General features: G+C 38.5%; 1 protein-coding gene across 7 annotated transcripts in view; it reads left to right on the forward strand.

Annotated features, from left to right (window-relative positions):
- The first annotated feature begins 735 nt into the window (after window positions 1-735).
- PLEKHA1 (pleckstrin homology domain containing A1) overlaps window positions 736-16,822 on the forward strand; it is a 58,898-nt gene continuing 42,811 nt past the window's right edge. Inside the window, exons 1-2 of one of the 7 annotated variants that reach the window (XM_033420842.2) lie at window positions 736-1,025; window positions 14,384-14,544. In XM_033420842.2, the coding sequence (XP_033276733.1) occupies window positions 14,404-14,544 (141 nt within the window). In that variant the 5' untranslated portion in view covers window positions 736-1,025; window positions 14,384-14,403. Of the gene's footprint in view, window positions 1,026-14,383; window positions 14,545-14,581; window positions 15,926-16,822 lie in introns of those variants that run through there. The other 6 variants (XM_033420843.2, XM_049696995.1, XM_004265748.4 and 3 more) reach the window with 6 other exon arrangements.

Raw genomic sequence — 16,822 nt, forward strand, 5'->3', positions numbered from 1 at the left:
TCTCTTTAACTTGCTTAGTTTCTCCATTGCATTAAAATCTGTATTTATCTTGCTAGTTTAAGGACTAGCTCCCGCTACAGACTGCAGACTCCATGAGGTCAGGACGGCATCTATCTTGTTCTCAAGTGTGTGTCTAATGCCTCTTGCGGGATTTGGCATGGTACGTGCTCAACAAACAGGTTAAATATTTACGAATAAATATTTATGATAATACATATTTATGTTCCAGCCTTTCGACTAATCGAATATCGACTAATCGAATGACTAATCGAATTTCGACTAATCATTCTTTAAGTTTCTCTAAGCCTCGTGTCCTATTAAGTAGGAGGTGCAGATACAGTTCTAGGGAGAGAGAAATTGTTAGAATTGGCGCGAAGAGCTGTAAAGCGTTTTTCCCCAGGTTACACAGCAGCCTGTGAATTTATACTTCCTGGACTGATTATGGGACAGCTTGCAAACAAACTATCTGCAAACGAATGAAGCCTATTTTTAAAGATCCCTGTGCCTGGAAGTTCTAGGCGGTGACACAAGAGAACCCTGAGTTCCAACCCCGAGCCAAACCCCGTGGTCCTCGAAAACTACGAATCCCAGGATGCACCGCAGCGCAAGGGCCCAGCGCTCCGCGCGCGGTCCTCCCCAACGCGCCCGAGGTCGCCGCCCCTGAACCAGGAAGACGCCCCCTAACCCGGCCCGCCACGCCTCCAGGACCCGCGCGGGGCCTGCCGGGACTTGTAGTCTCCTCGGGCTGGGAGTGCCCGCTCTGGAATCTCTGCCGCCGTCTGGGGGCTGAGGTAGCGCGGGCACGCGTGCGCAGTGCGCGGGCGGGCCGTCGTGGGCGCCGCTCCCGGCAGCTCGGTGCCTGTGGGACCAGGGGCCGCGGCGGCGCCGGTGCTCCCGAGCGAGGGCCGCCGTGAAGTTCGGCGTGAGGAGTGCGGCCGCGCCGGGGCGGGGTGAGCAGGGCCGGGCTCCGGGAGCGCGGCGCCGGCTGAAGCGAGCTGGGAGGCTCGAGGGACCGGCGGGCGCTGGTAAGTGCGGGCCCGCAGGCGGTGGGGGGCGCGGGGTCCCGGGCTGCGCCCCGAGGCCTCTCTCCTGGCCGGTCGGCCCGCGCGGCTGCACCTGGTAGAGGCCGCGGGGCCGGCTCACCTGCGCGCGCCGAGTTCTGGGCGGCGGGAGGGGGCGGCGGCGGCGGCGTCTTCCCGCGGCTCCTTCCTTTATTGTTTTCCTGACCTCGGCCCTCGGCGGCGTCCGGCCGAGGAGGATGGGGAGCCCGGCGGCGGTCGCTGTCGCCGAGGAGCCGTGCGGTGGCTCTGCTAAAAGTACCGTCGCGCCCTCCTCCCGGACGCCCGGCCGGCCAGCTGTCGGGGGATTCCCGGCGGGCGACGCCTGTCGAATGGCTAGACTTAAGGGCAGAGCTCACGGGGGCTCAGCTGCCTAGGGGCATCGTCTTGTATTATGTTAATGCGCTTTCACTTTAGGACTCGCCGAGTCAGAAGTCGACTCCGCCCTGTGCCCTAGCATCCTACAGTATTAGTGCTTTACCCTAGCACCTTAATGGTGCAGTGACCAGTGCGAAAGTTGGAAGTGACTTGTCCAGGGTCACGCAAGTAGGACCAAGGAGGCGACCAGAACCCAGGTCTTTAAGCTTAGAGGCCAGCTGCCAGTCTCACCGCTTTGGGACCGTCTTGAGTGGTTTGTGGTTTATGGTTTATTTCAGATTCTTTCTATTGACCCTCCTGGATAGACCATCAGAGGGGAAAGTGTTGTCATAATGAAAGTCGTGTTTACCGCCTTTGGTAGAATTCTAGTTATGCTGTGCCCAACAGCAGAGCATCTGCGCGCGGCTGGCCACCTGAATAATGAAACTCGATCGCTCTGTTGGGGGCAGGTCCTAGAGGAGGTTATAGAAGATACAGTAGGGCAATTTGGGCCATTTTTTTCCCCCTCCGATTTCACCTTACAATCCTATAATGCTTGTTTTCTTATTTTATGATTGATCGTTGTTGGTTTTGATAAGATTTTCTTAGCTTTAACGGAGTCGTTGCCGTTTGTCAATTCGTTTTTTTTAACTAGAAAACCTTATTTCCTGTGTGCTTAACGACTGGAACCAATAGCGCACTATGCGGTTTATACCATAGTCTTTTATCCGAGAACTACTCATCTGTCTGCTTTATTTCCCCCCAGGCACTCAGCTTACACACTTTCTATGTTAGTTTAAAGCCATTGAAACTCTACAGCAAAATTGGGGTAAGCTTTATATGATTCAGAGAAAAACTTGAAAAATCATTTTGTAAAACTAAATGTTTTTTTCACAGAAGAACTTGAAGAATTGTTATTTAAAAAATAGTAAGATTCATTCTGACTAAAAAGCCTATTGCGTTTCATACTCAAATTTTCATAGTAACACATTTGTGGCAAAAGATATTTCCCCAAGTAGAGTTAGTTTAAATCCTTAACTTGGCCATATCTTCCCAGGGGAAATTACATTTTAGAATATTTATGTATTTAAACAAGAGTATTTAAGCTTAGCAGAATTTGAGTTAATAATTAATTTATTTTATAGTGCTGTAAACCCTACAGTGTATCCATTGACAGGATTCTCTTGAAGAGTGTACCTGTATCAAAGGATATGGCCATGCATTTGTCCTTTGTGGTAAGCAGAGGATAACTTTGTGGCATTAAGGAGATGTGATTTATATGTATTGAAACTGCTTCATACCTCATTTTATCTTGTTAATTAGTATTTTTATTGTTGCTTTTGAGAAAGGGGGGAAGTAGCAGGTTTGTATCCCCCTCCCCCCTAGTTTTAGCAATGTAGCAAAATAGGAAAGAGGTGGTGTGTAAATGTGAGTTTGTCATAGACTAGGAGAGACAGTAAAACAGGATAAGTATACAATTGTTAGGAAACTGCCATGAGTTCATAAGCCGGAAGGACCGTTTTAGAATTGTTTAAGGACATTAAGAATAGCATAGAGTTATTTTCTTTAAAAAGTCACTGTGGGCAACACTCACATGTCAGTTGTTAATATATAGGTTGTGATATTGAAGACCCCTAGGAGAATAACTTGGGAAAGATGGAAACATTTTATCTTTTTATAGGGCTTTTTCTCAAAAAACATTTAATGCAGCTTAAAAAATAAAGACTTTTATTTAAGCCTGAAAGTTCTTACATTCCTACTGCAAAACCCACAGTTACTTCTACCGATGATAATTTGTAATCCAGAATGAAATCCATGAAGTAATTTATTAGCATAATTTAAGTCGGCCTTTGACATTGAAGTACCGTTTGATGTTAAATAATTGTTCTTGTTTAAATAACTGTCATTTAAGAATGAGGAAGATAAATAGTTTTCTGAATAAAATGTAGTAATTATTCAGATGTGACAGTAGTTACTCACACTGCCTTTATTAGACAGAAAATTTCAAGTTCTGTAGCAGTAACTGCCTCAGCTTTATTACTTTTTCACATGCTTGAGCATTTTACTTTTGATAATATTAAAATTTGATTTTAAATTTCAAGGTGATTCTCTCATTTAGATCTGCAATGATACAATAAAATGGCTTTATTAGGAGATAAATATTAACATTTAGTTTTAATTCTTTTGGCCATTTGTAAGTACCTAGCATTTGGAAATTTATTGACTGGTATCAGAAAAGAGTTCCTAGGGTAGAAACTTTCTGTTGCTTTAGATGCTTGTCTGCAATGCTTAATTATTTTTAGAAACATAAACGTGTGGATTTTTTTTAATTTAAAAATAAAAATTGTTGGTATTTGTTGCAGCAATAGGATTTTGTTATGCTTAATGAGTGACATTAAACCATTTGAACTCTGAGTGATATTTTTTCCCAGTAGTTGCTGTATGATAAAGAACACGTGAGTTTGTAATTCCTAGAAGATATTTAAGCAAACATGTGCTTGCTGTTTATTTTGGTAAGCCTTTGATTAGTTGAATTGCTTTGATTTAGGAAGATGCTATTTTGAGGATTTTAAATCATAAACATTCTTTGAACTGGAATTTCTGTTGAATGTAAAAGAAAAATCAAAGTCATTTAGGAGATTATTTTAATGCTTAAGTCTTTAGAGTCTTAAAAATATTGAAGTCTTAAATATTTTTTCCTACATGGAACCCGTATCAGACTTATCAGTCTGATAATTTTATTCTTCAGAAAGTTGTGGTTTTACTCCTTTGGGTAGCCTAGCCTTTAATAGTTTAACCCTTGAAATCTGGATTCTGGATTCAGTTTAACCTCTTCTTGAAGAAAGGACAATCACAGGCACTTAGAATTGGAAGTGGTCTCAGAGGACTTCTAATGTAGCATTTTGTTGGGTCCCGTAAATCCCCCATGGGAATTTCCACATCAGGTGTTCCTGTCATTACTGAGGGCAGTGGTGCTGTGCCGTATGTCGTCAGGTTATTGAGCAGTCTGAGCTTGGTGAGAACAGATTTAAGACAGTTATATTTTTCCACATTGACTGCTTTCAACTATGCTTTGTTGGATCTTCCCTCTCCCTGCTTCCTCATGATTTCATGGGCAAATGGTAACTTTTCTATCATTCACAGCTATTAAAAGCTCCAGTCTAATCTATTTCAGTTTAAACCTTCAATCTCCTATTAAAGCTCCACTCCTCCTTTAACCCAGTATCTGGCCACTTATTCCCTGAAGCACTTGGAGTGGGGAGGGATTGTGATATGCTCCCTGGATACCTCTTTCTTTTCCCTCTTTGTGGATGTATTTGAATAGAGACTAGTTAGAAGAAAAATGAAAAAAGGCAACTCTTTCTTACCTGGTGTTATTAAAGCCTTTTCTTGATTAACAGTGGCGAGCCATTAATGTCTAGTGGTAGGCTTCCAAACTGGAATTTTTGGTGAGATCTTGCAGGGAGAGTCCCCACTGCACAGTCCCTGGATATGAAATTTGCTGTGGGTAAACCTTTACCAATCTACACTCCTTCCTCATTTCTGTCCTCTCAGCCTACTTGCTGGTTCTTATGAGTGTTTGGGGGTAAGGTGGGTTTCTCTCTGCAGCCAGATTTTTTGATAACAGCAAGACAGCTCAAGTCCAGCTACCTTCTGTAATTTACACTTAATACACTGGAAACTTACTTCCTTTTGATGTCAAATGGTGGCCTGCAGCCTGCTTAAGTCTGCTCCCTTTCTGTGCCCTGCCGTTTCTCATCAATTCTCTTTGTCCCCCTGCTCAAATAGGCACAGGGTCACTCAGTCTACTTCATAAGCAGACATTGAACTGGAGAAAGAGATGACAATTTGTCCTTCTTGTAGGCACTTCTGATCTTGGTGAATGATTCTCTTGGGGCCCCCTACCACTGCTTTTGGGTGACCATCACCTTCCTTCTCCCTGAACACTTGGAATACTTGTGTTTTTCCCTCTCTTCTGTCAGCTGCTCGAGTAGAGTGGAATGACGGTAAGACGTTGGTTACAGTACCATAGCCCTGAGGTGTGTGTGGGGTGTCAGGGCCAGACTCCACAGGTATTTGATCCTTGATGTCTGTATATCTTAAGCTTTGTGTTGTCAGAAGTTTTGGGACAAGAGTAGTCTCATTCAGCATCTAATCAGGACTTCAGTAGTGAAGTCCTGTGGGCCTAATGAAGTCTCACTGTGCAGAATTTAATTTTTCTTTTTCTTTTCTTTCTCTCTTTTTGATTTTTGTTTTGTTTTTATTTTTTTGACTTGCTTCATGGTTCCTGACTGATGAAGTGTTAACTGTGTGTGTTAATTTATGAATGTTTGTATGATCTAACTATGCCCTTAGAGCACAAGTAAAGCTGAAGGATAGATTTTGTAGAGGTTTTAATTACACAGTTTTATCTGTTTTTACCTCATACGAGCTTTACTGAAAGTATAAATCCAAACAGAAATATACTATCGAACCTTTTTCCTTCCATCATCTAAGCAAACCAGTCGATTAAATCGTTTGCTAAATGATTTCTCATCAGATGACGCAAAAGCGGCTTTCTGTCTGGAAACTTAAACATTAATATTTGATGCAATAATTATGGGTTCCTTAATTTTTCATTCAACAAATTGTTATTGAGTCCCTTCCATGTTCCAGCCACTGTTTTAGGCATTGGAGAAACAATAGTAAATAGAAAAAAAGTCCCTGATCTCATGGAGCCTACATTCCAGTGTGGGGAAACAGACAAGAAATAAGTAAATGATATTGTTTGTTAGCAGTAAATACTAAGGTGAAAAATGAAGTGGGGAAGGGAGATGGGAAGTGGCAGGACAGTTTGGAGCATTTGCAGTTTTAGATGGGGCGTCAAGAAGGCTTCCCTGAGAAAGTGACATTTGAGTTAAAAGGCTCCGAGTGGGGAGCTTGTCTAGTGTGGTAGGCGTCAGTGACTAGATGAGTAATCAAGCGGGGGAACTGGGACAGTTTGGGGTGGGGGGTAGGTGAAGCCTGTATGTCTTTGTAAGAGCTTTGGTTTTTACTTTGAATGAGATGGGATTGCATTAAAACAGTGGTTCTTAACCTTGGCTGAATGTGGGAATTATTGGGGGAGCTTTAAAAATGTACTGATGCTTAGATCCGATCTCCAGAGTTTCTGATTTAATTGGTCTGAATGCTCTAATCTAGGCATCAGGATTTTCAAAAAAACTCCCAGGTAATTTTAATAAGCAGCCAAAGTTGAAGAGATTTGAGCAGAGTGACATTTTATAGTACTGAAGAACATGGGCTTTAGAGCCAGATTCCCCTGGTTTGGATCCTGGCTCTGCCACTTCCTAATCATGTGACCTTGTACAAGTTATTTTTAAAATCTTCTGTGCTTTGTTTTTCTCATCTGTAAAATTATTATAAGGATTAAATTAATTTTAAATATTTGCTTGGCAAATATTGAATAAACACTCGAACATACGTTTTAATGAGATCACTCTGACAGCTGTATTGAAAATGGAGTGAAGGGGGCAGGGATGCCCTTGCAGTAGTCCAGCTAAGAGGTGATGGTGGCTTGGACCAGAGTGGCAGCAATGCAAATGGTGGGATTCTGGATATACTTAGAAGATGGAGCCAGTAGGATTTGCTTATGGACTGGACATGGAATGAGAGAAACAAGTCTTGATCAAGTGTGACTCCAAATTTTGCCTGAACAGCTGGAAGAAGGGAGTGACTTTACTGAGATGGGAAGGACAGAGGGGAACAGATTGCTGAGGGGGTATATCTGGGCTCAGTTTGCTAAGTGTGAGAGGCCTGTTAGGTAAGTAAGTAGATCCATAGAGTTGGCAGTTGTATACATGAGTCTGGAGTCCAGCAGAGTGTCCAGGGCTGGAGATCGCAGTATTTAGACCTATGTGAATGGGTGAGCTCACCAAGAGATTGAGTGTAAATAGAGAAGAGGTCCGTGGACCATCCCCTGGGACACTACAACATTCAGAGGTCTAGGAGAGGAAATGTTTTTTAAGGTTTCTGATGTGCTCTGGAATGAAAGATAAAAGACAGTTATAATTCTTTTTTTTTTTTAAACAGCTTGGTTGAGGAATAATTCACTCAAAGTGTGCAATTCAATGGTTTTAATATATTTGCAGAACTGTGCAACTGTTATCACAGTCAGTTTTAGAGTATTTTTAGCACCTTAAAGAGAAACCCTGAACCCTCCCATATCTAGGCAACTCTTCATTCCTTCTCATCCCCCATCCTCCTAGGCAACTACTAATCTACTTTCTATCTTCATAGATTTGCTCATTCTGGATATTTCAGATCAGTGGGATCATATAGTGTTGTGATCTATTTAGAGAGAAGTGATATCCGTTAATCCCTGGCTTCTAGATTCATTAGATGCTAAATCATTTGGTAAAGGTGGGGACTATAAGATCTCACCACTGTAAAGATACATATACATACATTTTGCTCTTTGTAATTGGTAAGAGCACTGGGGTGAAATTTTGAGACTGAATATTCTGTTCCCTAACAACCTGTTTTCTTGTGGTATTGGTATTCATTGAAGACTCTTGCTTAAATCAGTGATTATATTGGAATTGCAAAGTGGTGATTTTCTATTACTATCATATTTTCAAAGATCATGAGTTCATACTAACTGATTCAGATGCATTGTATAGAATTTTTCCTTTTGTATTTGTACGTTTTTTCCCTTACTGTGAAAATCTAGGTTCCTAATAACAAAATTTGTTTTATTTTACTTTAAATATAATCATAGCATCAGTATGTTTACATTGTCCTGTGATGCACCTGAAGTACTATCATTTGCATAAAATTGTTTCAGAATTACAGAAGCAAGTAGGATTGCTGGTCATAGGGTAAATGCACATGTTAAATAGTGCCAGATTCTTCTCAGTAGGGTCATACCATTCTGCATTCCCACCAGCAATATAAGAGAGTTACTGTTTTCTTACAGCCTTACTAGTATTGTAGATTGTCAGATTTCTGAATTTTTGCCAGTCTCATAGATGAGAAATGGTATCTCTGTGTAGTATAGACTTTTTTGGAACTTTTCTTATGAAAAAAAGTTCTTATTAACCTTTCTTTTTGTAATGAAGGATTGTGAACTTCCACAGAAGTAGACAGGATTGTATAACTACAGTACCCAACATCTAGCCCCGACAACTGCCCACCCAGGCCATCCCTCCTCCATCCACCCCTCCTTCCAGAGTATTCAGATAATGTTTTGTCTCTGTATGAATAAATATCTCTAAATGATGCGAATTCATTTTCTTAGTAACATAACCACAATACCATCACCACACTGAAAAAAATATATATGTTTCCTTAATTTCATGAGGCAGTATTCAAGTTTCCAGTTTCCTTAGATAACTCAGTGTTGTTGTTGTTAACAAGATTTAGATAAGGCCCACATGTTGTGATTATGTCTTTTTAGGTCTTTTAACTTATAAGTTCTTCCTCCAGTTCCTTTCCCCCTACTCCCTTGGAATTTATTTCTGAAGAAGCCATGTTGTTTGTCCTGAGAAACTAATTATAGTTTGAATTTTGCTGTTTGAATCTCTGTGATATAGGTTAACGTATTCTTTCTCTGTCTTCTCTATTTCCTATAAATTGGTAGTTAGATCTAGATTCAGGTATTTGTACTTTTTTTTTTCATAAGTGTTTTATAGATGGTATAAATTCCACAAGGAGGCACATGAAGTCTGGTTGCCTTTTTTTGCTTGTGGTGTCAGTAGCAATGCCTACAGTATCGTGTGTCATTTGGGGATTTTCTTATCATGAGTGATTGAGCATCTCTTAATATGTTTGAGGGTCATTTTTATGTCTTTTTCTGTGGAATGTCTGTTCATGTCTTTTGCCCACTTTTCTACTGAAGTTTTGATATATTTCCCTTGACATTTTTTGCAGACTCTTTAAATGTTAGGGAGATTAGCCCTTTGTAATATAAGCTGCAAGTATTTTCTACTGGTTTTGACTTGCTGATCAGGATTTGCCATGCAAAATATGTTTTAAAAAGTTATTTGTAGTCAAATTTATTTAATGAATTTTTTATTATGCTGGATTTTTAAAACTTTTTGGAGTTTAAATTACATACAATAAACTGTATCCATTTAAAGTTTACAATTTGATGAGTTTTGACCATATTGTTGCATGCAGTAGGAGTCCCTTTATATTGTAGACTGCTTTTCCATTGTATAAACATACTACATTTTATTTATCTTTTCACCTTTTGATGGACATTTGGGTTGTTTCTAGTTTGTAGCTATTATGAATAAAGCTGCTACTACTAATGGTTGTGAATTAGTCTTTGCATGAATATATGTTTTCATTTCTCTTGAGTAAATACTTAGGAATAGAATGGCTGGGTCATAGGGTAGGTGTATGTTTGGTTTTATTGTCAGAACTTTTCCCATAGTCATCGTACCATCTTACATTCCCATCAACAGTACATAAATTCTGGATGCACCACACCTTTAATAACATTTGGTGTTGTCAATCTGTTTTAATTTTAGCCAGTCTGGTGAGTATATATGGCATCTTTTTTAAAAGAAATTCGGCATTATTGAGGTACAATTGTACATACAATAAATTTTACCTCTTTTAGTGTATAGTTCTATGAGTTTTGACGGATGCATGTAATTATATAAGCTCTACCACAATCAGGATGTGCAACAGCTATGTTGCCAAAAAAATTTCTCTCTTGTTCTTTCTCTCTTTTGTTCTTGTTCTCTCTTGTTCTTCTATCGCAAGCCTAGCAACTCTGATCTGGTTTTTATCACTGTAGTTTTTTTTTTTTTTAATTTGTATGCAATACAGCTCACTGTATGTGGTATTTGAGCCTACTTTTGATAAATACATAGTTGTGTATACTATTACAATCAAGATACAGAACAGTTCCATCACTCCGTAAATTACCCATTGAAGTCAGTCCCTCTCACTGATCTGTTCTCTGTCCCTATAGCCTTTTGGTCTGGCTTTTTTCACTTAACAAAATACCCATATTGTGTGTATCAATACTTTGTTCCTTTATCTTGCTAAGTAGTATTCCATTGTATTGGATGTACCACAGTTTCTTCATTTACCAGTTAAAGGACATTTGGTTTGTTTCTGCTTTTTGCCAATTATGAATAATGTTGTTTTAAACGTTTGCATATAGGTTTTGTATAAACATAAGTTTTCAATTCAGTTGGATAAATACCTAGGAGTGGCATTGCTGGGTCATATCGTTAAGGGTACGTTTAACTTTCTAAGAAACTGCCAAACTGTCTTCCTAAGCTACTGTGCCATTTCGCATTCCCACCAGCAACATGAGAGACTCGTCATCTGTTTCACATCCTTGCCAGCATTTGGTATTGTCAGGGTTTTATTTGTTTGTTTTTGTTTTAGCCATTCTAGTAGGTATGTAGTGGTATCTCACAGTTTTTATTTGTATCATCTTACTAATGATGAGCATCTTTATGTGCTTATTTATTATTTGTATGTCTTCCTTTTTCTTTCTTTTTTATTATTTTAAAAAAACTGTATATCTTCTTTGTTGACTTGTCTGTTCAAATTTTTTTGCCTATTTTCTTACTTGGTTGTTTGTCTTATTGAGTTGTAATAATTCCTTGCCTATTTTTGGATATCAGTTACTTGATAGATATATGTGTACTGAATATTTTCTCCTGTTCTGTGGCTCATCTTTTGATTTCTTATTGGTGTCTTTCAAAGAGCAGTTTTTAATTTTGATTAAGCCCATTATATCAACCATTATATGGTTTAGGCTCTTTGTGTCTTATCTAAGAAATCTTTGTCTACCCCTAAGATCATGAAGACTTCATTTATATGTATATATAAATGTCTTTAAAAAATATATCAGTGTGTGTGTGTGTATGTATTTTTTTTTTTCGAGAAGCTTAATTGTACATTAGGTTTCTGATCCATTTCAAGTTAATTTTTTTCCACATGCATAGTTAATTGTTCCAGCACCATTTGTTGAAAGACTGTATTTGGAATTGCTTTGACATCTTTGTTGAAAATCAATTAACAGTATATGTATGGGTCTGTTTCTGGATGCTATTCTGTTCCATTGATTTATTATATCTTTTCACCAGTCCTACACTATCTTTATTGCTGTAGCTCTGTTGTAAGTCTTGAAATCAAGTAATGTCAGTCTGTTCTTTGGGAAATAGATTTAGCTTTTCTAGGTTATTTGCATTTAAATATATATAATAGAACCACCTTGTCAGTTTTTATAAAATATCTTGGAATTTTGATTGGATGTATTGTATCAGTAGTTCATTCCTTTCTGTATCTGGGTAATATTCCATTGTATGTATGTACATTTACCTGTTGATGGACATATGGGTTGTTTACAGTTTTGGGCTATTGTGAATAGTGCTGCTATGAATGTTCAGTATAAGTGTTTGAGTACCTGTTTTCAGTTCTTTTGGATATATACCTAGGAGTGGAAATGCTGAGTCATATGGTAATTCTACGTTTAACTTTTGAAGAACTACCAAACCGTTTTACACAGCTGTTGTACCATTTTACATTCCCACCAGCAATGTAGGTGGGTTCCAATTTCTATACATCCTTGCCTATACTCTTATTATTTTCCTCTTTTAATTATATCCATCCAGGTGGGTGTGAAGTGGTATCTCACTGTGGTTTTGGTTTACATTTCCCTAATGACAAATAATATTGGGCAACTTTTTGTGTTCTGGTTGGCCATTTGTTTTATCTTCTTTGAGAGAAATGTCTTCTCAAGTCCTTTGTCCATTTTTTAATTGGGTTTGTTTTTTCGTTGTTGAGCTGTAGGACTTATTTGTATATTCTGGATATTAGACCCTTATTTGCAAATACTTCCTTCCATTCTGTAGGTTGTAGTTTCATTTTCGTGATGTCCTTTGATGCAAAAAAGTTTTTAATTTTTATGAAATCCAATTTGTCTTATTTTTTCTTTTGTTGTTTGTGCTTTCAGTGTCACATCTAAGAATTCATTGCCAACTCCAAGGCCATGAAGATTTTCCTCTATGTTTTCTTGAAGTTTTATAGTTCTAGCTCTTATTTTTAGATTAATTCATTTTGAGTTATTTTTTGTATATTGTGTAAGATAGCGGTCCAGTTTAATTCTTCAGCACGTGGCTCTCCAGGTGTCCCAGCACCGTTTGTTAAAGAGGCTTCTTTCCCTATTGCATGATGTTGGCACCGTCGTTGAAAATCAGTTAGCCATAGATGTATGGGTTTGTCTCTGTGCTCTCAATTCTGTTCCTTTGGCCTGTGTCTTTCCTCATGGCGTACCACACAAGTTGACAGTTTTTACCTGCAGTATGTGTTAGTATAGTGTATTAATTTTCCAAGCTTTGATTACATTTTAGAAATTTTTTAGAACTTCGGGTAAGTTCATTAAAAAATTATCTCCAAGTGCCAGATCTGTAATAACACACACATACAAACTTAATTTATACTTTTGTTTAAAACTTTTTGGGGAACACTTTTGGTGGCGCAGTGGTTAAGAATCCAACTGCGAATGCAGGGGACATGGGTTCGATCCCTGGTGTGGGAAGATCCCACATTCCACGGAGCAGCTAAGCCCGTGCACCACAACTACTGAGCCTGTGCTCTAGAGCCCGCAAGCCACAACTACTGAGCCCGCATGCCACAACTACTGAAGCCCACGCACGTAGAGCCGTGCTCTGCAATGAGAAGCCACCACAGTGAGAAGCCTGCACACCGCAATGAAGAGCGTCCCCTGCACGCAACAACTAGAGAAAGCCCATGTGCAGCAATGAAGAACCAATGCAGCCAAAAATAAATAAACTAATTAATTAAAGAAAACTTTTTGGCGTGTTTCACCATTTCTCTGGCTGTATGCAGAATAGTGATTTAGATAAACAGTATATCAGGGCATATTCTAATTGAATTTTCACTGTTAGTTAAACGAAAAAATAGTTACATAAATAATTCAACCTGCCGAAAGATGTTGGCGCTGGCTGTAGAAGTACCTTTGGAGTAGGAATAGTCTGCAGATTTGCATCACGTCAGGAGGGAATCACATATCTACAGTTTTTAGAGAAAAATGGATGGAAACACTGCTTTTTATCCAAGCCATGGTTTTTAACTTTAATGAACATAACAAAAATTTCAGTACTTCAGAATCAGAATATGATATGCCTCTGAAGTCTCTTTTAGTCTGTGACTTCTCTTTCTCTCTCCTTTTTTTTTTTTCCCCCTGTAGTAGTTTATTTGCTGAAGAAACTGGGCTTTTGGTCCTGATGTTTCCCACGGTCCACTTTTGCTGATTGAATACCTGTGGTGAAGTTTAATATGTTCTTCTGTGTTCTTTGTTTCCTGTGAACTGGAAGCTTGACTTAGGGAAATCTAGAAACATGATCAGATTGAGACAAACCTTTTTTTTTTTTTTTTTTTTTTGTTATATGTTCTTTATTGGTGATGTTTGTGTCTTCCATTCGGGGGGCATATAATACCTGCTTATCTCTCTTTTCATGATGTTAGCTTACTTTATTTTGATTCATTTTGGTTTTAATAATACCAAGGATTTTAGAGTGACAGGATGATGTAAACGTTAAGATATAAGCTCTGGAGTCCAAGAATCTGGCTTCATGTTTTGATTCATTACCTGCTAGTTCACTAATCTTGGAAAGGCACTTCCCCTTCTCAGTGTTATATTTCTTACCTATGAAATGGGGATGACGATGCCTACTCATAGTGAAAAGTTAAGTAAATTATTCAGCTGACATGAATAGCTGTCCCTTGTCCGCATCAGTTCTATATAGTTGCATTTAGTAACCACTCACAATAAGCTTAATTTCAAGTGATTTTTGCCTATGCTTTTATGTATTCACATTAACCAGCCCCCACCTAATGTTGGAAAGTGGGCTTTTTGTTGAATAAACCATACCATAGCACATTTAATGCTTGAAGTCCACTGAGAAGTACTTACTGTTAATGTTTTTATTTTACAGTGTAATGTTCAAGCACAGAAATGCCTTATGTGGATCGTCAGAATCGCATTTGTGGTTTTCTAGACATTGAAGAAAATGAAAACAGTGGGAAATTTCTTCGGAGGTACTTCATACTGGATACCAGAGAAGATAGTTTTGTATGGTACATGGATAATCCACAGGTTTGTAAAATCCAAAGCGTTACCTCTTCAAAAGCATACAAGAGTTTTAATTATGAAAGTATTTGATATACTATGCAGGTGTTAGGATTTGTCTTCCTAAACAAAATATGTTTAGATTTATTTCTACTGACTGTATTCTCCTTGCCCTGTACCCCCAACTCCTACTGTGTTAAATAAATTTCAGAAGATGAAACTAAGTTTATTTGATAAAAATTTATGCATGTATTTATGTTTTCCCTTCCTTGGGAGGGGCAACTCTTAACTCTGGTAGAAAATTTTTGAACCGTTTTAATTTAAGATACTGTCTCTAAGATAGAGACTACTATCTTTTGGTAAATAAACTACTTAAACGAGTTGATACTCTTGCACATGTATAGTCCTTTCATCTTGTAGTGTCAGACTTGAGTGTTGGCCACTCGTGAATTTGATTTTATTGTTGTTTTGCAAATTATTGGAGGTAAATGTCATATATTAAAAATTAGAATCCCAGTTTTAAGATCTGTGAGTGGCCTTGGATTAGAGATCATCTGTTGAGTAGTTTTAAATTTTCTCTGCCTGTGAAACTCTTTATTCAAATTGAGAAGTATGTTGCAAGGAAGCATGTGCAAAGCAAGAGATGAGTCCCTAGCAAACTTCTAAGCTGATTTGGTCTAGTGGATGACTTGTGCAGGTGAGGAATGAAAAGTTGGGGAAGAGCAGGGACTGGTAGGAGGTTCCATTCTGTGTCACAGAGCAGGACCCAGATCCCCTAACAACTGGTCTGGTATTCTTTCCTCCCCAGTACTGATTTTAGGTTAGACAAAATAAATATGTGCTAATGCATTTATATTTGTTTATATAGAATTTGAGATGTAAGGAACTATATTCAATATCCTGAGATAAATCATAATGGGAAAGAATATAAAAAAGAGTGTGTATGTATATGTGTGTATATGGCATATATATATGCAGCAGAAATTAACACAAAATTGTAAATCAACTATATTTCAGTAAAAAAATTAAAATAAAAAAGGAAAAAAAAGAGAACTAGGATAAATACTAGACAATTGAAAAAGTAATCAATTGGCAATACCCTTGAAGGCCACAGGGTACTGAGTAACCCCCAGCAGGACTTTGTGAAAAGCAAGTCCAGTCAGGAAGCAAACATCCCCTCATCCTGTCCTGTAATGGGGACAGACCAAGGAGAGATGATAAATTGGAGCTTGGCTTCTGACAGGTTTTTTCTTTTTTCCATTTTTTGGCCGCGCCATGCGGCATGGGGAATCCCAGTTCCTGGAGCAGGGATCAAACCCGCGCCCCCTGCATTGGAAGCGCAGTCTTAACCACTGGACCGCCAGGGAAGTCCTATGACAGGTTTTTTTTTCCTTCTGTTATACAAAAGGTAATAAGATGGTGATCAGGGCAGCCTCCAGCGATCTGGTTTAAAATATACCCAAGGTCACACAATACAAGAAGTTGAAGTTTTAGAAAATACAGTGTCATATATCTTGGATTTGGAGTTTATACATTTATCATTTCCTACACCAGATATACTGACAACTCGCACTTCTACTGATAATTAAAAGAAATTATAAACGTAAAAAAAAAAAAAAAAGAATTTGAGTTGTTAGGGACCTTAGTCCTTAGTATTAATTCAACCTCCTCCTTAATGCAAGAAACCCATCTATCCCTGATCTTCACTTTAACTGTTGTTTGAACTATATATTACTAAAAAAACAAAAAAAAGTGTTTATTATATTCGAGACAGTTTTTAATTATTATTTTTTTTGTGCACCAGAAGCTGGTTCCTTGGATCTTCTACTTATTGATCTACTTTTGCCTCTTCTACTTACTGATCTACTTTTGCCCTCTGATTCTCTATAAATTTAGTCCTTTATCCACATGCAGCCTTTCAAATTTTGGAAGATAATTTGTATTTTAATTCAGTTTATATTATTTGAGTGCTGACTTTGTATGAGACTTTCTTTGCTAGGAACTGTCTTTTCTCTCTCCTTATCCTTATTGAGTTTATTGACACCCTGTTTTACTCCCTTATCTCTGGGTGTGACCAACTTTCTTGGGTGATAGTAACCTGTCTATGCAACTGCATGATTAATACCTTTATTTACTTGACCAGAGTCACTGGGAGAAGGAACAAGTCAGCAGAAATCAAAAGTTCATGTTTACCTTCTTTTTCCTTTTTTTAAAAACATAAATCCAGTTCCTCCCTTTTACTACCCATCCCTTTATCTGTGACACAATCCCTTCCCAAACTCCTTTTCCCAAGGTGGAAAGTAAC

This window comes from Orcinus orca, chromosome 14, assembly GCF_937001465.1.
Source record: "Orcinus orca chromosome 14, mOrcOrc1.1, whole genome shotgun sequence".
In the NCBI taxonomy this organism is placed as follows: Eukaryota; Metazoa; Chordata; class Mammalia; order Artiodactyla; family Delphinidae; genus Orcinus; species Orcinus orca.